This window comes from Syngnathoides biaculeatus, chromosome 23 (genome assembly GCF_019802595.1).
Source record: "Syngnathoides biaculeatus isolate LvHL_M chromosome 23, ASM1980259v1, whole genome shotgun sequence".
Lineage (NCBI taxonomy): Eukaryota > Metazoa > Chordata > Actinopteri > Syngnathiformes > Syngnathidae > Syngnathoides > Syngnathoides biaculeatus.
The window spans coordinates 15,530,489-15,553,232 of NC_084662.1; the positions used below are offsets into that span (position 1 = coordinate 15,530,489).

A 22,744-nucleotide genomic window follows, 5' to 3' on the forward strand; every position below is an offset into this window, starting at 1 on the left:
AAATACGACAGGGCGTCGTCTCCATCGTACACGGAAGCGTGTTGCGGCCACACATTAAACTTCGGTGTACCTCTCCCCAACAGATGTTTTTTATTTTTTTTTAAATATGCAGTGTTCACAAATGAGTCCAATGCGTATTTAAAAAATGAAAATAAACCGCCGATCACACAGAGGTTTACGTAGGTTGACGTATGGCCGCAACGTGCTTCCGTGTACGGGGGCTGAAGCCTATCCCACCGGTTTATTTTCTTTTTTTTAAATACGCATTGGACTCATTTGAGAACAATGCGTATTAAAAAAAAAAAACAAAGTTTGTCATGGAGAGGTTTACCGAAGTTTAACGTATGGCCGCAACACGCTTCTGTGTATGAGGAGCGGACTTGCTGTCTTTTTTTTTCCATCATAGTTAATGATGCCGAGTTTGTGTAAAACCAGGCGTCATTTATTTAAATATTGGTATTTGTATTGAAAAAAATCAAAGTGGGCCCATCACTATGTGGGATTTATTCCTGTTTGAGAACAGATCCAGCAACGAAGTATTTGTATGCGTCCAGACTTTTCTACGCTTTCAAACTCTTCCGTGTAAATCTCGACGACTTACTCACCAGATCCGTGTGTAGATCCAGTTGTCCAAGACAAGCGGAAGTGAGTTAACAGTCCACTTTCTTATCGGCGAAAACATAGACTTCGGCATTAAATATGGGTCCTCAATGCCAGGTTTATCTCATTTTTCCACGTACCTTTGTTTATTATCACCTTCTCAATGTTTTACGGTATCGGACAAAACTCTGGGCGCCGTGCTATAAAACTGATTTTTGTGTCATCTCCAACCGACTTTTGAAGAATGCTTTGCTAGACCGGGAATAAGGCCAGTCACGTGATTTCGGAGACGTACGTGCACGAGCTCTATCGGTGTTTGAATAAGGGAAATTTAACTCTATATAACATTTTGCTTTAGAATAACATAATAATGTCATTTATTGAATGTAAAGAATGACAGTTTCTGTGACAAGATGAATTCACTAAGGCTTATCCTAGTGTGACTTAACCACTAGGTCACACAGTGTCATGCAGCCAGGCAGACACCATTGGACAAGAGTTCCACAAATACTAAGTGGCTCAGTAACCTGCCCTAACATATTTTTCAGAAAAAGGAAAACATCCATGTGAGTTTTATATGTACCGTCTACATGTATTGCTGCACCGTTTGTTTTCAAGTACCCATAGCTTCAAGTGTTTTAAAACCATTCTGCTCGCTACGACTCAATGGGATCTCCCATTCAGCATTGGCATTATTCAGATTTAAAGGCTATACATATTCTATTAATACATATTGTATCTATTAGAACACCGTTGCAGTATATATCAAGTATTTTTGTTTAACTATCTATGGCAGCGGCATATAGAAGAAGATAGAACAAATAAATCATAGGTGTCAAACTCAAGGCCTGGGGGCCAGATGTAGCTTGCCACATCACTTTATTTGGAACGTGAAAGGAAATCATGCGTGTCAACTTTCAATATTCTTGTTAAAATCCGAACAAATTTCAAAATTGTCATACGTATGAAGTATAATGTTAAGGTATGGAATTTTTCTGCAAACAATCCCCTTTTTACGGTAACTTGATCAATAGTTGGGCAAACCATCATCCTTTCTGATTTTGAGACTCTTTATTCCTCACAAGAATATGACGAGGCACAGTTTGGTGAGATTTTTGAAATGTAAGATATGTAATACAGGTTGGGAATCAATACGATAAACGACAAGGACGTAAAAGCGTTACCTTGGTGGACACTGAGGCTGTTGACTTGGCGCAGAGGCATCCAAATGCAGCCAGTGCTCCCCACCACCTGGGCAAACAAAAATAGTCGACCTCGATTCACTGAAATGCAAATGGCGGGTGCCATCCATTTGTACAACGGCATTCTCAAAATATATGTATTCAAATAATTTTACTGGTATATTACATTACAATTTGTGGCAGGTGAATGGAGAGGGGCAGCCCGCTGTCCTTGCTGTGAGCAGATCTGCCTCACAGTTTTGTGGTTTAGGGTTTTAATCCCAAGCCTCCAATTGTGGAGTTTGAATGTAAATATTCGTGCTTGCGTGTTTTCTGCAGCTTCCTCCCACATTCCAACGACATGTAGGTTCACATTAGGACACATGAGGTTCATTTCAGACTTTAAATTTTTGCGGGAATCTGTGTATCAGTGATTAATTTTCTATACAGCTACATGGTTTGAGATAAGCCAGAATTCAATTCAGCGTCCAAACCCTGCCTTTCCCCTAAAATCAACCTGGGGACTCTCCACGTCATCGAGCCGAATGAGGACAAGCGTCGGATCAAATGGATCTAGTGGATATTCAAGTAAAATAAAATCAACAAACTGGCTTGAGTTAAAGTAAATCCTGTCCAGTAATAAACGTCAACTGACAGGCATCTATTTAAGGGAAGCTCATGCAACATCCATCCATCTATTTTCTTTGCCGCTTATCCTCACGAGGGTCGCGGGAATGATGGAGCCGATCCCAGCTGTCAACGGGCAGGAGGCAGGGTACACCCTGAACTGGTTGCCAGGCAATCGCAGGGCACATCGAGACAAACAGCCGCAGTCACAATCACACCTAGGGGCAATTTCGAGTGTCCAATTAATGTTGCATGTTTTTGGTATGTGGGGGGGGGAAACTGGAGTGCCTGGAGAAAACCCACCCAGGCACGGGGAGAACATGCAAACTCCGCACAGGCGAGGAGGGATTGAACCCGGGTCCTCAGAACTGTGAGGCAAGTGCTTTAGCAGCTGCGCCATCGTGCCGCTTCATGCAACATCTTGTCTCAAAAAACTCAATATTACCGTAATTCCCGGCCTACAAGACGCAACTTTTTTCACACGCTGTCAACCCTGCGGTTTATGCGGTGATGTGGCACTAGAATTACCGCAGTGCTAGCATTAGCGCACCTGGTTATAAGCCTTGGTACACAGAAAGAGTTTAACGCTCGCGCCATGCTGACGCTAGCCCCGCGCTAACGATAGCCCCGTACTAACGCTAGCCCCGCGCTAATGCCAGCCCCGTGCTAATGGTAACGGCGTGCTAACGCTAACCCCGCACTAACGCTAGGATTATTGGAAGGGTATGAAAGGGGTACTTTACATTAGAGGAGTAAAACATTTGCATAGAGATTATCACTCACTTGTAAAATGAAAACATGGACATTAGTACCAAATCTATTGAGTTGCTGTATTATGGAACTTTTATCTTATTTGTTGATTTTTGTTTTTGTTTTACTCATGCCACAAGGAAACTGCTGAAACAAGAGAAAAGTGTAGACTAAATGAATGAAACGGCAAGCCCCAGTCTGAGACACAGACGCTCCCTCCCCCAGCGTTTGTGAAATCAGCCAAGTAATTGTTTTTTAAAGCGGAGGACACACAGCGAAAACATCGCCTACTTGGCAGGCATCGGGACAGTGAAGTCTTTCATGAATCACAGAGTACAAACGGCCAAATAAGGGCGAAAGCGTCGGCTTAGGGCTCTGTACAATCGCTCCGTGCTCTACGATGACGTATGAACATATGCAAAGAATCGGGAATGAAAAAAAAAAACAACAGTGAGGGGAATTTCCCGATGGAAAATAACATAAAGTCAGTCCGTTTGCGTCAGGCTCAAACGTTTGCTACTGGAAACAAAGCCAATGAAAAATCTCAAGTTTCGCCAGATTTAGAGCTGACGTCTCATGTGACCTCATGCATTATCCCAGTTTTGGACCGCTCCACTTCGGAGGTTCCGTCGTCCTTAGAGATTTCTGGCAATGTTACTGTTTTTCTTGTATGACAAAGCAACGCCAACCACGATTCTTCCTGTGAATGAAAGCGCTTTCTTTCCTTTCTTTTATCATTGAGCATGTTTAGTGAAAGGCCCAAGAAAGAAGATGCGCTCATCTGCCTCGTGCCACAAGGAGACTGTGTGGTGAAGTCTAATTTTTTCCATATGGCTTCCATCCCGCGCTCAATCTGAAATATACAGTAAGTAACTATAGAGTATAAATGTGGTAGCAGAAGGGAGAAGACGCCCCACCCAGGATGGGGACGGGGACACACAGCAGACCATTTCGCTGAGATTGTTTGTGACAACAACCCTTCGCTAACCAGTTTCCAATGCAAACACGGCTAACCAGCCCCCTCCATTTCATTCGAAACTGTTTTCACGATGCGCTGCGCCGCCCGTGACGCAACCTGACATCTGTTGGGCGTCGCCACACTGGGTAGAACTCGAACCTGCCCTTTTGTGGTGCTTGGATTACTCGGTTGGGTTTTCATTGAACATGAGGACTTACTGGGAGACTAAAAAGACACAAATCCAGAGAGGGTCTTCCATTTTTATTTTGGAAAATCCAAAGCATCTTTTCAGATTTCTCACTGGATAGGACACGCGATAGGAGGTCACAAGCTAAACCGGGAAAATAACTTGAAGGCAAGCTGAGTTTTGACCAACGTACCATCTTTGGGAGGTTGGTAAGCCAAAACTAGTCCAAGGATGAGGCTGAGTAGGCAGAGAAAGACAACCTGCAAAAAGAAAAAAAATGCTCGAGTTAGTAACAAAATGAACATTTATGTTTACCTTGTATTTGTTTACAATATTCTAGCACAATGGTGTCAAACTCTGCCCCGTGGGCCAAATTTGGCAACTTACAACTTGAGGCTGACCCTGAAGAGAAGAAAACCAAAACCCAAACAAAAAAAGAGTAATTGACAATCTCCCAAAAGGTTTTATAATTGCCTACATCCATCCATCGATCCATTTTCTTCTGCACTTATCCTCACAAGGGTCGCAGGGAGTGCTTGAGCCCATCACCCTGAACTGGTTGCCAGCCAATTGCGGGGCACATCGAGACAAACAGTCGGACTCACAATCGCACTTAGGGGCAATTTAGAGTGTCCAATTAATGTTGCGTGTTTTTGGGATGTGGGAGGAATCCGGAGTGCCCGGAGAAAACCCACGCAGGCACGGGGAGAACATGCAAACGCCACACAAGCGGGTCCGAGATTGAACCCGGGACCTCAGAACTGTGAGGCTAAGGCTTTCCAGCTGCTCCACCGTGCTACCCAATTGCCTACATTATTAGTAAATTACTTGTTTATAAATATAATCATAAAAACCATAAAGATGACATGAAGTATGATCCCAAAGCATTTGAATGTTGTGTCAGGAAAGTAACAACTCATCCAGACATGACTCAGCAATAAGGAAGTGACTGGGCCAAAATGGCAGCCATGGCGGCGTTCCAAAATATGAATGATTCCCAAGACTTTGAGTGGGTTAGTTTACAGACTGACAAGATGAAAATTAGGCCTTTTTGGAAGGTGCGTGTATCGTTACATCTGTAACATGGCACTTCAGAAAAAGAAGTCAAAAATTGTGGAGGTTGTGTGATGGTTTGGGGCTGCTGTGCTACATCAGGACCTGGACGACTTGCCATGATTGATGGCAGCATCAATTCTGCTCTTTACCGGAAAATACTGAAGGGGAATTTTCAGCCATCAGTTTGCGACCACAAGATTATTTGGACTTGGGTTCTGCACCAGGACAACGATCCAAAACAAACCAGCAAGTCAAGTTTGGAGCGGCTTTGGAAAAACTAAATGAAGGTACTGGAGTGGCTGAAGTAAAGTCTGGACATTTAATTATTCAAATTTGGCAGACTTGCTAATAACATTCTTCTCTATCTTATCCACTGGGTCATCAGGACAACTTTCTTTGTTCAACATTTCTCCGCATTGAGTGTCGTATTTACTGAATGCACAGAAATAAACAAATAATTCAAGATGGAGTCGAAGATAACAAAACAAAGAGCTGTCAATCATTTTCCTGCCCAACCTAGAATTTTAATCAATCCCTGCTTTCCCGCAAACGATTTTCTAATGGTCCCCTCGGCTTGCTGGAATTGGAAAGCTGCGTCTTCCTTTGGTGGCGGGGGTGGGGCATCATAAAATTAGAGGGGATGTTCCCAGATCTGATTACATAATCCGGCAGGGTCCTTAAGCCACATCAGGACGCCAGAGGCTAATGTGGAAGAAATCTGATTTAAAAAGCGCAAATGAAAGCATAAACATTCGACTCAAAGCAGCGTCTATTTTTGACACCCCCAAAAGTCCATCAGAATTCAGTTTTGGCAACTGGCACCCATCCATTTTGTGAGCCGCTTATCCTCTCGAGGGTCGCGGGACTGGTGGAGCCTATCCCAGGTGTCAACGGGCAGGAAACTCCTCACAGGATTTGAAAACCAGTCCTCAGAACTGTGAGGCCAACGCTCCGGCCAGTTGCGCCACCGTGCCACAACTGGCATCATTTTGTCAATTCCATTCGGCTCAAAGCAATAAAACCATCACATTATGTCTCATTCGCTTCTTTTGAAAGTTTCTGGTCCAATTTGAACGCTCAAAAATTGTTTTTTTGGGTGTGTGTTTACAAGGGTGACTCACTGTTTACAAAGCTTCTAATAAAAAAAACACATCTGCGTAATATCCAGACAGATGTTTTGTCGTCTCTCCGACTTTTCTTCTGAACCTTCTGACTGCGGCTCTTTCAATACACACAACATAAATCTCAGTGAACCGCAACATAAATTTCCCGCATATGCGCGAAAACATGTTTCAAACGCTATCTCCTTGTTGGATGCAAATTGAAGTGTTATTAGCATGTCCTTACACTGACAATCTCTTCCGATTGGCGCTCAGCGCACAGTCTTCAGGGAATAATGGGCCACCAGAGAGCTATTTTGGATCACGTTAGAATTCCGTGACAGGTATGAAAATATGCTGTGGTCCGGGTGCCTGTCTGGGTTTTCAGAGTTTAACAGCTATCCGGGCGGATAATGAAAAGCGTTAGCTGGCTCCTGGGGAATGCCCTTTAGCTCTTTTTGTGGTCTGTGAACGTAAACATGCTGTCTGGTGGAAAATGCACTTGACGCGCTATCAACGCCATATTTCACGTCTTTTGGGCTATTGTTGAGATTGTCGAAGTGGGCAGCATACGTGGCAACACAATGATTTGATTTTAACTTACAGTATTACGTTAATTCCCGGCCTACAGAGTGCACCTGGTTATAAGCCTCACCCAGTACATTTGTGAAGGAAATACCATTTGGTACATACGTACGCCGGAGCCGTGTAAAACCCGCAAGCGCCCTTATTGAAACCGACATTGAAACACAAAATATTTGCAAAGACAGTACACAGAGTTTAATGCTAGCGCTAACAGGGCCAGTTAAAAAAAAATTACTGCTAAAAATCACTGACACACGCCAGTAACACGCTAGCGCAGCGCAAACAGGGTCGGACTGGTAAAAGTCACTTCCTCTGCACATGTATTCCACCAATCTCACTCTTACCTTTTCCGCTCGAGTGCCCCCCTTGCGGCCGAAAAAAAATGCACAAATTAGCCGCATCACCGCATAAGCCGCAGGGTTGAAAGCGTGTGAAAAAAGCCACAGTTTACAGGCCGGAAATTACGGTAATTTATTCTCGGGTCCCAAATCTTTTCGTTACAATAAAAAGGATTATTTGAGGCTTGTTCCAAAACGCTTGAATAAAAAAACAGAGGCTTCAAAATGGTGCAAAATGAGGCCGTCATCTCCGCTAGTGAATAGTTTCACTACAAGCCTCCGGTAGCGAGAATATACCCTCGGTCGTCACTTTCCAATTCCACGACAACGAGGCACTCTAAAAATGTCACGGGTAGCTCCCGTGCGCACACAAGCCGTCACGTCTTATTTTTGTTTTCTTTTTTGCTTGCGTCTTCTGCCTTCCCTCCGTGACATGCGCACACTTGCAGCTGACCACGGGGCGCTCTAGAGAGGCCAATGTTGATACTAGTCTGAAGATTTCTCAGCCATCTTGTTTGCAAGCTTTTCTGTAAGCAGTCTACCAAGGACTTGTGTTACAATTACTAGCAGCTGCATGTTGCCTGTTATGTACTCCAGGAAAGAGCAGATTGGACTCTGCAGTTTGCCCACATATGTCTCCAATCAATGCCGCCCGCCACCATTTTGTCGCATTTAGCCGGAAAACCACCGCCAAGGTGCTCACGGGGAGGCACACGATCGAATATGTCGGACGCAGCACGTTGAAACATTTATTTTTGTAACTCAATTGGGGGCTTGAACTCATTTCGGAGCCAAAGCCAGTTTTGTATAGCCGGTCTTTAAAACATAAACAAGACTTTCTTTTACTATACGTCCGCTTTATCCACAGCCCCACTCGCGTCCCAGATTTAGCCTGACCGCAAATATTTTGGGTTCGTTTCCATTTCACCAAGAGTAAACAATAAATGTTGATATTTGGGACAAAATGGCCACATATAGTTAACTGTTTTACGTTATAAATTAACTTGCATACACGGCCAACTTTGCCCTTAGTGTTTCTTAACATTGGCCTTGAGAATTCTCTTGTTTTGGATCACAATACATATTGTGCAAAATGCCCCCCCCCCCATCCCCATGTTTCCTGTTACTGTAAGTAGTACTACAGAGACAAAAAGTCATTAAAAAAATGATCTTTCACTTGAAACTTCGGTATCCTGACCTGCATTTCACCAGCAGCTGAAAAAAGACCCTCACCACTCACCCACCCGAACCCTCTCTGACCCCTTCTAGCAGTGTGGAGGCGGTTGGGGGGGGGCTCCTGTCTCTTGGCAATAGAATGAAAACATTTTGTTTCCATGTTAACACAGAGTTGCAGGGATCTCAAACACAATGTTATAATTGTGGAACCTTCTTAATGTAGAAAACACCCATCATGTTTATGTTTTATTTTTGCTTTTTTCATTTTTTGCCCAGAAAACAAATCTGCTAGCACCGCTCCCTCCCTCCCATAATGAATCCCAGCACCCCCAACCGAAAATCTCTGATCCTACAATTGTTCCACCCGCCAAATCAACCCCACGTTAATCGGCCCCCTCATGCTACTATTTTCATGCGCTCTGGCAGCGGTGGTCAACCAACTCCTGCAGCGCCCGCAACACCCGCCTCTCGCTCCCGCTGCAGCTGCGGTGCTCGGCCAGCAGAAGCCGCCGGCTCTCGCCCATGCCTCGGCGGTGCTTCGCCCGCAAATGTCACCTATTCCTGTTTGGATCCTGCTTCCCTCACGGACGTCTGCCCGAGTGACCCTGTAAGGACTAACCAGCCTCCTGAACTCTGCTCAGGCTGGCTTTGGGTGGCCTGGAAGGCCACTGGAGAGACCAGGGTAGGGGTCTGCTAACCTATATATGACCTCTGCCTGGAATCAAACCACCCTTGAAATCATGTCACTTGCCTTGGAGTCCTGCATTTGGGTCCTACCCCGTGCCTCTTGCTCGTGACACTTTGACTCTTTGAAGAACTCTTTGGAGCATTTGATAACCCTAAGAGACTGTCTAACCTAGAAAGTAAATTTCTTTCGGCTTGTCCCGTTAGGGGTCGCCACAGCATGACATCTCAGATGAACACTCATATTTATTTGCCGCAGTTTTTCCACCGGATGCCCTTCCTGATGCGACCCCACTTGGGGAGTAGAGGCCCCAATGAGGTAGGAACTCATGACCCCAGGTCTACCAACCCAATGCTCTAACCACTGAGCTATGGGACCTCAATATACTGTATAATCTATGCAATATATCAATTTTCCACTCATTTTCTTCACCGCTTATCCTCACGAGGGTTGTGGAGAGAATTGGACCCTATCCCAGCTGTCAATGGGCAGGAGGCGGGGTACACCCTGAACCGGTTGCTAGCCAATCGCAAGGCACATGGAGACAAACAGCTGCACTCAGTCACACCTAGAGGCAATTTCGAGTGTCCAATTAATGTTGCGTGTTTTCGGGACGTGGGAGGAAACCGGAGTGCCTGGAGGAAACCCATGCAAGCACGGGGAGAACATGCAAACTCCACACGGGCAGGTGCGGGATTGAACCCGGGACCTCAGAACTGCGAGGCCAACACCCTACCAGCTGACCCACCGTAATGACCAATGCAATATAATAATTGAAGAATTTTCAGATTGTAATAGAACTGCTTGGGGGCACGCGGGCTCCCTCTAGCTGTGCATGAATGGATCACTGGTTTAAGTTTTTTTTTTTAATGGGTGCTTGCTTTTAAATTTAATCCAATATTTATGAATCATTATTGTTTATCTATTATTCATGTTCACACGGATACCTACTTTCAAATGTTGTGAATAAAAGCAAACATTGGTAAAAAAAAAATAAAATTAAAAAGAATACACTGTACTCAGGTAAAGTGGTTTGACAAACCCAAAAGTTGGGCACTATTTTAGTTTAACAAGTTGGGGGGCGGCGCTGTAAATTAGTGACAGAAAACAGACTGGTGCTGATAAAAAGAAAGCAAACCAGTTTTTAGAGAAAAGTTGAAAGATAAAAAGGACCAGTGGACCCTGTCAACGACGACCGCTCGATTGAAGTGTAAGTGCATTCCGCGTATTTTGCAAAACATACCGCGGATATGATTTTACAGCGCTTGCTTTTCTTCCTCGGCGTCTGCCTCTGACTCTCCGGTTCCGACGTGCCGAACGCGGCCAGCCTGTGCTCCTCTTCCTGCTTGGACGCTTCTTCCATGGTGCCTCCGGCTGCTCCACGCACACGCGCTCCGGACCGAGTGGCGCACAGAGAGCGAGAGTTTGTTCAAGGGGTGGGTTTAAAAAAAAAAAAAAAAAAAAAAGGGGGGGGGCGGATGTGGCACTCTGTGGGCGAGCGTAGCTCCGTCTTGTTTCTTCGACTGACGCCTGCAAGGTTTTTCCAGAGTTAAATGGGAGCCGAAGTTCCATGATTTCGATTTTTTGGGAAAGAAAACAGTCTATGCCACGTGAAAAGTTGTCTTCATTTTGGCATTTGAAAATTCCATTTATTCATTTCTGTTCCGACGAGCAAAAATATGAACTGACGAGGCGTTTGATCGTGGGCGTTCTCTTGCGGTCAAAATGAAGTACTGCGATCACTAGGATGCAGATAAAACCATTAGATATGATTAAACTATTCAGTAAAATATATATAAACATTTTTTTTAAACTTTTTGAAAAAAGGGAACTGAAACTTGTCCTTTATTCTTTTTTTCTGGAACTAAGCACTATATTTGAACATATATACACTTTTCATCTTTTATTTACTTGCTTTTTTTTACATTCAGCCTATCTTTATGAAAAGAGACAATATTACACAGTCGTGCTCATAAATCCGATTTTAAAACCTGTTTGTCGGTTGCTCGTGATTCAAATCTGATAAACAATGTTGTTTTAATATTTTTGAGGAAATGTTTTGACAGTTACGTTAGTACGGAAGCGTATAACTGTCACACCCCCCAAAAAAAGGTCATGTTTCACATAATTATGTGATATGTTTCACATAATTATGTGAAACGATTCACAGAATTATGTGAAACGCGACCTTTTTTTTTTGGGTGTGGCAGTAATACACTTCCGTACGTTAGCACATTAGGCATAATATAGAAATAAAGAAAATAGTGAGCTGCTCCCTGTTCACAAGTGTCACATTTTCAAAACAAAATGGCCACTATTTTGCAAATTCTGCCCGGGTGTGTAAGCTTACCAACATAACTACACGTATCGGCAGTTGTAGATATATTTTAAATTCTGTGCTAGGTGCATGACAATAAAAAAAAAACATGGTTTTTGAATATCTTTTTGAATTTGATACGTCGTCGTGTAAGGATAATATCACGTGAATTGAAGCATCCACAAGATGGCAACGTTGCCGCACTGATACGGGTGGTACTAAACTTATTTCCCAATTTCTGAGTAAAGAGAGCGAGAAAGAACATAAAGACACGACATGAACTGCAGAAGTCACAAGCACCTTCAAATGCAGCCGCAACACGTGATAACGTGCCGGAACCTCTGACCTCTGACCTCAAGCTTCTCTTGATTTGACGGCAAACATCCTCCGCTGGTCTGCACTCACTGAATGTTTATCTTTGCCCTGCTGCAAATGTGGGTGTGTTTTCCTGTCGGAGCTAAACGGTGCAAACCAAATGCAGATTTGTGTGATGATAGCAGTTCAAAATTATGCATTTCCACTGTGCGCGTGCGTTGTTGTCACCGTGTGGGTGGGCAAATTCGGAATTTGTTTCAAAATAGCAAAAGATCCCAAGTGTGTCGCAGCGCAAACTGATGGGCGAACGTTCTCATTCAGGATCACAGCAAGTTGTCAAGGTCATGAATGGGAAAAGCAACCCCAGACCACCATACTTGCACCACCCTGTTGACTGTTGATATGTTATTTTTAAAAAATGCCGTGCTACATTTGTGCCAGATGTGACGCACAACTTCCAAAAAGTTCAACTTGGGTCTTGTCATTCCATAGAATTTTATCCCAAAGATTTTGGGACTTATTTATCATTATTTTCTTACAAAAGTAACATAAGCCTTTGTTCTTTTTGGTCAGAAGTGATTTTGGTCTTGGATGGGATTTTTGCTCAGTCCCGTTTTGTCAAATCATAAGGGAGATCAGTATTTTAAATCTTGTCCTGGGTTCCTTTGTGACAGCCGGGATGAGTCATAGCAGTGGGCCTGGAGTCATATTTATTGGTGGGTCACTGCTGCGAAGCGTCACCTCTGTCCCATGATTTCTCCATTTGTGGATAATGTGTCTTATGGTGGTTTTCTGGAGCCCTAAATCTTTACAAATGGCGTTGTAACCTTCAGACTCCAGACTGACAGATGTCAATTAATTCCTCATTTGTTCTTGAATTTATTTGCATCATCCCATTTTGTTGCAGCTTTTTTAGGTATTTTTGTCAACTTCATTTTGTCAAACAAGCACATCTGGGGGTAATCAGGCTGGTCAATGAAAATGAACTCAGCTTAAAAAAAAAAAGAAAAAGATTAGCCCCAGTTACATCATCCGTCCATCCATTTTCTTTTCTGCTTATTCTCACAAGGGTCTTGCAGCTTATGCTCATAAGGGTCACGGGGCATGCTGGAGCCTATGCCAACTGTCAACGGGCAGGAGGCGGGGTACGCCCTGACCTAGTTGTTAGCCAATTGCAGGGCACATGGAGACAAACAGTCGCTGCACTCACAATCACACCTTGGGGCAATTTAGAGTGTCCAATTAATGTTGCATGCTTTTGGGATGTGGGAGGAAACCGGAGTGCCCGGAGAAAACCCACGCAGGCACGGGGAGAACATGCAAACTCCACACAGGCGGGCGGGTCCGGGATTGAACTCGGGACCTCAGAACTGTGAGGCCAACGCTTTCCAGCTGAACCACTATGCCGCCCAGTTAAATGATGATTTATTAATTTAATAATAAAGGGGCACTTTCTTTTTCACACAGGGCCGGGTCATTTACAATGGTTCTCCCTCCTCCATTAGTAAATAAAGCCACTATTTAAAAACTGCATTTTATGTTTACTTAGGTTATGTTTGTCTATTTTTTCCATGATTTGAATGTTTAATTGAAGAAATAGCAAAATATTTTCATATAATGTTTAATATAAGGGTCTGATACAGTACTTTTTCAAGGAACAGTATGTTCGGGCTTTTTTTTTTCTTGCCTAAACAATATGTGTGTGTGATGGAATACATTATGCATGCATTGAATAAACACATACGCACGCACACACACGCCGTACTTGATGAAGCATTTATTTATTCCCGCTTTCTCACATGACTCCAGCACGCCTCTGGTTTGACTGTCTGTTGCCATGGCGATGCCCGTCTGCACTGTAAATACATTCAGGAGCTTTGTGAGACGCACACATTGATTATCGAGCGCACGCAAGCACGCACGCACGCACCGCAAGTCAGCCTTCAGCCCCTCCCTCCCCCCCCTCGATTGTAATTAGCTCTAAGTAAAAGATGATCATGATTGAGGTGGGACATCGGGTCACGTGCAATTATTTTCCAAGATTTATGAATATAAATGCAAACAGGCGATATTGTTGTGCTTACCCGCGGCATTTTGCATATGCATATTTCTCCCCAAATCTTCCATCCAAAGTGAAATACGTGCATACTGTTTGAAATAATCGAGGGATCTAAGTCTATGTGTCCTGTCCCTATGTCTCCAGCACTCCTTTGACCCTTGTGAGGATAAGCGGCACGGGAAATGAATAGGCTAACAAGTTTGAGCTGTGCGTATAATATTTAAAAAAGCAGTTATTTAAATATACACAGTTACGGTGAAGATTGGATATATGTAGATGGAATATATTGCCCCCCTACTCCACCCCACCCAACCCCACCCCAAAAAAAAATCTTCGAGGGGGTTCACAAATGAAAAAAAAAAAGCCCGAGCTGCATCCCACTGTAATTACATTATACACACGCAGAGTTTGGGCTGTGGGATGTTAGAGGCGTGTTGCCATGGTGACAGAAAAGGGACACAGAGGGGGTCCGGGGGATATATATATATATAATATATATATATATAGAGAGAGAGAGAGAGAGAGAGAGAGAGAGAGAGAGAGAGAGAGAGAGAGAGAAGAGAGAGAGAGAGAGAGAGAGAGAGAGAGAGAGAGAGAGAGAGAGAGAGAGAGGGAGGTGCATGCATGTTTTCGGCATCTTGACAGCAGACAGCCGAGGAGCCCGTTCGTCGTTCGAGTCCCGCCGCCGCCGCTTCGGACCGACACAAGGAGACCGCCGGTGCGCCGGACAGGCTGGTAAGGACCGCTCGCTCCCTGGCTTTTTTCCTTTTGTCATCACCCGTTTGGTGCAAGTGCGAGCGGATTTGTTTAGTGGGAGATAAACCGCCTGTGCGCGCGCGCGTGTGTGTGTGTATCTGTGTGTGTGAGCGCGCTGGTTTGATTGCCTGTGCAACTGTGTGTGTGTGTGCGTGTGGTATGTAATAACACATAATTTAGTCAAGTGTTTCGAGAATTGAAGCGTCGTTGGGATTATTTTTTTGCCTTTCATTAATTTAAAAAACTTTTGACTCCTGCGCCGTATAACAGCAATGACTCAACTCACTTTACCACCGAGCAGCAGTTTGGCACATAAACAAAACATAAAACAAAGACAATGTCATATATTTTGCCTTGATAAAGCTTAGTGAAAATTTTTAGCTTCATGCTAACAAACAATGGAAGGAGAATAAAACTATTACGGGCATATATTCTTTGTCCCCTGCAAAGACCGACCAATATTACTTTCATAATGAGGAGGGGAGAGTTTTTTGTTTTTTTTTTAAATGTACAGGATTATATTTCCATATGGGTGTCTCATGCGGAGGCTGGTATCAGCTGGAAAGCGTTGGCCTCACAGTTCTGAAGTCCCGGGTTCGAAGCCAGCCTTGCCTGTGTGGAGTTTGCATGTTCTCCCCATGCCTGGGTGGGGTTTCTCTGGGTACTCCAGTTTCCTCCCACATCCCAAAAATATGCAACATTAATTGGACACTCTAAATTGCCCCTCGGTTTGATTGTGAGTGCGGCTGTTTGTCTCGATGTGACCTGCGATTGGCTGGCAACGGGTTCAGGGTGTACCCCGCCTCCTGCCTGTTGACAGCTGGGATAGGCTCCAGCACGCCCCGTGACCCTTGTGAGGATAAGCGGCTAAGAAAATGGATAGATGAATGTCTTCTACCGTCACCAGGTGGCCAAGGAACACAAGAAGGAGCAGCACAATGTCCATTAAATGAAGCAAAAAGTGTGACAAAACTAGTTAAATATTTCATGTTCTATTTTAATTTTGTCATTACTATATATTGTGATAAACTACAATTTATGGAGGACTACATTTCTATTAGGCTGGAACAGGTTTTTGAGCCTAATGCTAACTAGCTGATGTTACTGAGCACAGTTGTTCAGGCAACTCACAACAACATCGAGCAGCAACACACACAAAATGGAGGATTTAATGCACTTTGCCCGCTCAGGTGTGATGAGCGCGCCGTCAGGGGCACTGCTGATGCAGGCCCTGGGCGCCCGCTTCCGGCCGGCGGGCCCCACCGGGAAGGTGCCCGGCAGGAAGAGGGGACGTCCCCCGACCCGCAAGCTGCACTTCCAGAGCTCGTACTACACCGACCCCGTGTGTGTGGCCCCCAGCGTGGTGCCCAAGAAGAGAGGCAGGAAGCCCGGTTTTAAGGTACATCCGCGCTTTGGACTAGTACCAGTAACAGTGCTACTACTGTTGACTATGTGTGCGTTTTGTGTAGCTGAAGCACAGAAGGGTAACATCACCGTTAGCTCCATCACCGCCCAGATGCACACCAGAACCAGAACTTGGGTCCTTACCCCAGGATGCGGCCATCGTCCCCTGCTCTGCATCGCCGCACGCCCACAACGGTAACACACAACACCCAAACGCACCACAGGTCTTGACACAGGCAATGTTGGGAGTAACCTATTACGTACATGTAATTTTAAATTGTACATATTTTAACGACTACTACTACTAAATATCATCCATTTACACTTGCTTTTACAAATATCTATGGTGGCAGTTGTAGTTACATTTGAAAAATAGCCACAAAAGCTTGGATTTACCAGCAATTGTGTGTGTTGACTTCCTCCGTTTCAAGGTGACGCTCGTGATTGGCTCTCTTTGGTCATGTGGCATTCCGCTGTAGTCTCAAACATGGCAATTTCCCCAAATACGACCTCGAAGTGTCACTTTTTTAGGTGCAATCTATTAGTTGGTCTTTGATTTTTTGGGAAAATCTGGAATTAATTACACTTTGGAATAAAACAAGGATTTCCGAACCATCTAAACTTTATCATTTTGGACTTTTGTGTCTGAAATATTCATTTTTTTGGTTTGTCAGGTCAAGCGCTATTTAGATTGCTTGTCATTAGCTCAACATGGACAGTATGCTGTACACATCATCAGGCTGCAGGGTGCTTGTTGTAAAATTGCACAATGATGATGATAATAAAAATATTACATTTTAAATAATAATATTCATGAAACTCCTCACCCAGGAGAAACATCGATGCCTGACGACTTGGAGTCCTCCGCGGACTCCAAGCGCTACAACTCGGTCTTCGGGATGATGACGTCGCAGTACAACAGGAAACACACGTACGGTTACCGGGGCAACAGCAGCGGCACGCCGAGGATGGCCGCACGCAGACCGGCGACCAGTTCCGGAAGCTTCCAGGAGGCTAGCAAGAATGGTGACTTGCTGACTTTTATTGGGGGGGAAATGCAGTCACAGTAACGTTGTGGTTATGAATCAATAATGCAGTTTGTAGCATGGCGGCGGTGACGGAGGGGGGAGAGCGAAGGCGTCCCTCAGGGAAGGACCCGTCGAGCTGGGGTGTGGACGAGGTGGTGTGCTTCATCAAGGATGCTGACCCTCAAGCTCTGGGACCTCACGCGGAAACCTTCAGGAAACACGTGAGCACACAAAAATATGAGTCTTTCCATGCAATTTCAAGGCGAACCTCATTTTTGAGGATTTTGTTTTTTTGGCGTAATTTTTTTTTTCAAGAAGACACTTTGCTGTATTTGTATTGTATCTTGCATTAAATTACTGAATAATAAATGTTATGATTAGGTTTATTTGTATCCATATGCCCCACTACAGAATAATAGCATTTAACAAAAATAATTTTGTTTTTTTAAGACATTTTATTTTTTTCAAGACCATCATGAGTAATCTCACAAGAATTAAAAAAAAATCTGGATATTTTTTTTAGAATAAAATTATACTTTTAAAAATAAAAACAATTGTAATCCTCCAGAAAAAACCTTTCGAGAACAAAGTTGTAGTTTTTACAGAAATAAAACTGCATATTTATAATAGGTATACAAAAGGTCTTTTCCAAAATATTTTCTCCCAACATTTCAAATTTATTCTGAGATTATGAATTACTTATCACATTTATTTTATCTTTAAAACATTAAAACAGTTTTTTGACTTTTTCTACCTCGAAAAAAAAAACCATTCATGCTGTTTAACAAAAACACATCTTACTTTATTCTTGTAATTTTATTGTGGTAGTATGATTGAGGCCCCGTATGTTAGAGCACTGGTTTGGTAGACCAGGGGTTGTGGGTTCATTTCCCACTGGGGCCTCCACTCCCTGAGAAGGGTTGCGTCAGGAAGGGCATCTGGCGTAAAAATTGTGCCAAACATATATATGCGTTCATCTGAGATGATACACTGTGGCGACCCGGAAAGGGACAAGCCGAAAGGAAAACAGTATGATAGCTGTTTTTTTTACCTGCAAATATTATAAAATGACCCCCTCCCACCGCATATTTCCAAATTCAAACAAACCTATCCGCTGCATTACTTACTGCATTCCTGTATTCAAAGTAGCGCATGTTTTTTCCCCCCAGGAAATAGATGGTGACGCGCTCCTGTTGCTGAAAAGCGAGATGATGATGAAGTATCTGGGACTGAAACTGGGCCCGGCACTCAAGCTGTGCTACCACATCGACAGGTTGAAACAGAATCGCTTGTGACTGGGCCGCCGCGGGGTCCGAACATCCCACCGCTGCTGCAAGCCACGCCCGGAAAACTGGTGCTTACATGTCTGGTACCCGACCGGATCCAAATTTAGCTCTGCTGTACGGCTAGAGGGTGAAAATCACTTATTTTGGTGCTTAAAATGTATCTCAATATCAATGTATTTAAACACTAAAGGACAGTCCTGCTGCTGCAGTATTACTGAACTAGAATGTTCAACCTTTTTCAATATTTGACATTCTACATTTCAGTTTCACTCCTGCAGTTTCCAGTGAATTCTCAGCGTTCATGCACAATTTCAACAGAAATCTCAAGTTAGTAATTATCGTGACGTTATTGGAAAGCAGCATGTAGCAAAGTTCTTCCTCTTCACTGCCTTAATCCATTTGACTTTAATAATTTCAATGCTTTGTCTTGATTTTTGATGATTTCATACTGTACGATATAACTTTTACCATGTGTTTTATATGTTAACTTATTTCATAGGAAGGAGACCATGGTTGTAAAGTCAACGAAAAACCTTTAGAATGTGATTTTATTTTATTTTTTTAAACATTGACTTGATCTAATTTAAAATGGTTTCTATTTTCCGTTATTTTATTTATTTTGTAATCTGGAATAAAACAGATCTGTAAAATAGCACATCAATGTCAATGTTTTGAAAAAGTACTAATTACTTTTTAAAGTACAAATTAAGTACTTTAATTAAGTACTCTTCCCATGACTAGAAGTACAGATACTTGTCTAAAACAACAGCAGCCTAAAAGAATTATTTAAAAATTACATACTCTGAAATAGGACAAAAGAGCTCAACTTCATCTCTTTTTAAATTTTTTTATTTATTTATTTATAATTTTTGCCTCGTGTTATTGTCCGCAGAGGATAAAAAAGTAACTAAAGTAATTAGTTGGACGTTCAGTTTTCAAATGTAGGGGTCGAGTAAACGTAAAAAGACAGAAAAAGTACTCAAGTGCAGATACCTGAAAATATGATTAAGTATGGTTAGGAAATGTTTGTATTTAGTTACTTCCCGCTGTAAACCTTTTTTTTTTTTTAAACATCTCGAGGTGACACAATTAGTTGGCAAATAAGATTCAACGAATATATTATTGTATCGCTGGGGGGCTGGAGGCGCTCCCACCCCGCTTTACGGCACTCGGGATGTGACATCGTGAGTTTGAACGACAACTTGACTGACGGCTGGTCTGCACCTGCCGATGACGCAACCAGGTAGCACATTATTGCGTTAGGGGACGCATCCGGCATGCTTTGCACGTTGGGAATGTGGGTGACACTTAATTTGTATATTTTGGTTAGGTTGTTGATTCGCTTCCTGCTATGGCTAACATTTTTAGTAAATCTGTTGCTCCGTTTGCTGTGGTGTGATGAATTTGGGTTTTATTGTGGCTGTTAGCAACACCCTGGATGGTGTTCTGCCTGCACCTGTTATTATAAATTGAGGCAAGTTTCCAGTAATTGCCATAATGTCATAAAAAGCACAAAGAGGGCGGCTTTAATGGCCGTCATTCGGGGAATATTACAGCCTCGCGAGTTCAAGTTATTAATTCCAATGTTCACGCCTTGCCTCTGAAGCGAACGTCGACCTACTCAATATGGCCGCCAATTGGGAACGACGTCTGAACTATCGCGAGTCTCGTACCTGTCCCTTTACTTCCGGTAGCGCCGTGCTGTCTTGTTCGCGCGATTATGGCAGACTTCTCGGAGAGGTCAGTCCAGGCGGCTGTCGTGGTGTCCTTCCTAGCAGGCTTCGCGGCCGGCTGGCAGGCCAACCGGATGCGGAGGAAGTTTCTAGACTGGCGGAAAAAGAGGCTGCAAGACAAACTGACGGAGACGCAGAAGAAACTTGACTTGGCCTGAACGGATATCACATTAGGTACACTTGGCCCATTGCAAAATAAATACAAATAAACATAACGAGCTGCCGCTTTGATTGATCTAGTCATATTAACATTAATTCAACAATATGTTTATTAACTTTCTTGTAATATGTCCAAAGAATCAGTGACAGTCAGGTTATTTTTGTTGTCAATGGCTGCCTCTGGTGGCCAAAAAAATGAACGACTGTTTGTAAAATCTGTTTCTAGCACACGGTCGTTTTATGTCCATCCATCCATTTTCGTTGCCGCTTATCCTCACGAGGGTCGCTGGAGCCTATCCCAGCTGTGAACGGGCAGGAGGCGGGGTACACCCTTGAGCGGTCACCACCCAATCGCTGGGCATATGGAGACGGACAACGCTCACAATCACACCTTGGGGCAATTTAGAGTGTCCAATTAATGATGCAAATTTTTGGCATGTGGGAGGAAACAGAGTGCCTGGAGAAAACCCAAAAACCCATGTAGGCACGGGGAGAACATGCAAACTCCATGCATGCCCCGGGATTTGAACCCTGGTCCTCAGAACTGCGAGGTCAACGCTCTATCCAGTTATTCCACCGTGCCGCCAAGTATTTACATGTATTTTGCTACTTAACACACTAATAGCAGAAGTACATTAAGTGTACAATTAAATGTGGCCTAGTTAAATTGTGGATTCTACATACTCCTGTTAAATATTTGAAAAATGCTTCCTAATAATTTGAGAAATCTCACAACTTCATGTTAAAAGTACCATTAGCACTTCTATCAAACACAATTTCCCAATATAGTTTTGATATACTGTATGTGCCCTGCGATTGGCTGGCAACCAGTTCAGGGTCGACCCTGCCTCCTGCCCGTTGACAGCTGGGATGGGTTCCAGCGCTCCCCGTGACCCTTGTGAGGATAAGCGGCTGAGAAAATGGATGGATGCATAGCTTTAATATACAAACTTTTCAATTCCAGGTGTGGGACTTTGTGCTGCTCTCGATGGATGGCCGTTTGATGTTCCTTGTTGGCCACCATAGGAGGAAGAAGATCGTAAACATCCAGCAATCAATCCTGGACTGTTGTCCAAAATGGCGGACCTGACGAATGCTAAAATGGAAACTCAAGTGGTTGTCTCACTTTTCCTTGTCAAATAGTTATGTCTTCTCAGAACGACCAGGATTCACAGCACTAAGTATTAACAATAATGTTGACAATCATGTAAATATTACACATTTATTACCAACAAAACATGTACTTTGAATAAAATATGTTGTTGAAATTATTTTCTGGTTTTATTATGTCGATTGTAATGTATCAAATCCCTTCACAACTAACCAAACTGGAAACGTTGTGAATTTATACTTAATATACGTATTCATAAACCGCAGATCCCCTGTAGATAGTGTTCCACAAGACTCTCTATGAGGTCCACAGACCTTTATGTAATGTACATACAGTGAAGAAAATAAGTATTTGAACACCCTGTGATATTGCAAGTTCTCCCACTTAGACATCATGAAGGGCTCTGAAATTTTCATCGTCGGTGCATGTCCACTGTGAGAGAATCTAAAAAGAAATATCCACAAATCACAATATATGATTTTTTTCAACCGTTTATTTACGTGGTACAGCTGCAAATAAGTATTTGAACACGTGAGAAAGCTAATGTTAATATTTGGTACAGTAGCCTTTGTTTGCAATTACAGAGGTCAAACGTTTCCTGTAGTTGTTCACCAGGTTTCACTGCAGGAGGGATTTTGGCCCACTCCTCCACACAGATCTTCTCGAGATCAAGGGGTTCTCGCTGAGAAACACAAGAGTTTCTGCTCCCTCAAAAGATTTTCTATTGGGTTTAGGTCTGGAGACTGGCTAGGCCACGCCAGAACCTTGATCTTCTTACGGAGCCACTCCTTGGTTTTCCTGGCTGTGTGCGTCGGGTCATTGTCATGTTGCAAGACCCAACCACGACCCATCTTAAATGTTCTGACTGAGGGAAGGAGGTTGTTCCCCAAGATCTCACAACACATGGCCACGGTCATCCTCTCCTTAATACAGTACAATGGTCCTGTCCCGTGTGCAGGAAAAACACCCCCAAAGCATGATGCTACCACCCCCATGGTTCACAGTAGGGATGGTGTTCTTGGATGGAACTCATCATTCGTCTTTCTCCAAACACAGTTAGTGAAATTATGACCAAAAAGTTCCAATTTGGTCTCATCTGACCACAAACCCTTCTCCCATGACTCCTCTGTATATTCTGTAACTTAAGACATACCTTGTCATGTGGTGGTTTAAGCAGGGGAACCTTCCATGCCGTATTCCCAACAGTCACCATGGAAACGGTGGTCCCAGCTCTTTTCAGGTCATTGACCAAGTCCCGTCGTGTAGTCCTGGGCTGATTCCTCACCGTTCTAAGGCTCATTGAGACCCCACGAGGTGATATCTTGCATGGGGC

The 22,744-nt window shown here is 43.5% G+C and overlaps 3 protein-coding genes across 4 annotated transcripts in view; 2 read left to right on the forward strand and 1 right to left on the reverse strand.

The window, feature by feature from the left end:
• enpp1 (ectonucleotide pyrophosphatase/phosphodiesterase 1) overlaps nucleotides 1-10,663 on the reverse strand; it is a 31,575-nt gene extending 20,912 nt beyond the window's left edge. Inside the window, exons 1-3 of the mRNA XM_061812798.1 lie at nucleotides 10,487-10,663; nucleotides 4,497-4,563; nucleotides 1,785-1,851 (exon numbers count right to left, since the gene is read on the reverse strand). Coding sequence (XP_061668782.1) covers nucleotides 1,785-1,851; nucleotides 4,497-4,563; nucleotides 10,487-10,606 — 254 coding nt within the window. The 5' untranslated portion in view covers nucleotides 10,607-10,663. The remainder of the gene's footprint in view (nucleotides 1-1,784; nucleotides 1,852-4,496; nucleotides 4,564-10,486) is intronic.
• Nucleotides 10,664-14,556: 3,893 nt separating this feature from the next.
• scml4 (Scm polycomb group protein like 4) lies at nucleotides 14,557-19,057 on the forward strand. Its single transcript, XM_061813142.1, has 6 exons — nucleotides 14,557-14,669; nucleotides 15,881-16,089; nucleotides 16,160-16,289; nucleotides 16,926-17,120; nucleotides 17,192-17,343; nucleotides 18,292-19,057. Exons 2-6 carry the CDS (start codon nucleotides 15,886-15,888, stop codon nucleotides 18,415-18,417), a joined length of 807 nt encoding a protein of 268 aa, XP_061669126.1. The 5' UTR covers nucleotides 14,557-14,669; nucleotides 15,881-15,885; the 3' UTR covers nucleotides 18,418-19,057.
• Nucleotides 19,058-19,530: 473 nt separating this feature from the next.
• Nucleotides 19,531-21,571, forward strand: LOC133497005 (mitoregulin-like). Of its 2 annotated transcripts, none has more exons than XM_061813143.1 (3): nucleotides 19,531-19,651; nucleotides 20,103-20,315; nucleotides 21,265-21,571. In XM_061813143.1, exons 1-2 carry the CDS (start codon nucleotides 19,639-19,641, stop codon nucleotides 20,297-20,299), a joined length of 210 nt encoding a protein of 69 aa, XP_061669127.1. In that variant the 5' UTR covers nucleotides 19,531-19,638; the 3' UTR covers nucleotides 20,300-20,315; nucleotides 21,265-21,571. The 2 variants fall into 2 exon arrangements, with proteins under 2 accessions (XP_061669127.1, XP_061669128.1); XM_061813144.1 differs by having other exon boundaries at nucleotides 19,567-19,705.
• The last annotated feature ends 1,173 nt before the right edge of the window (nucleotides 21,572-22,744 follow it).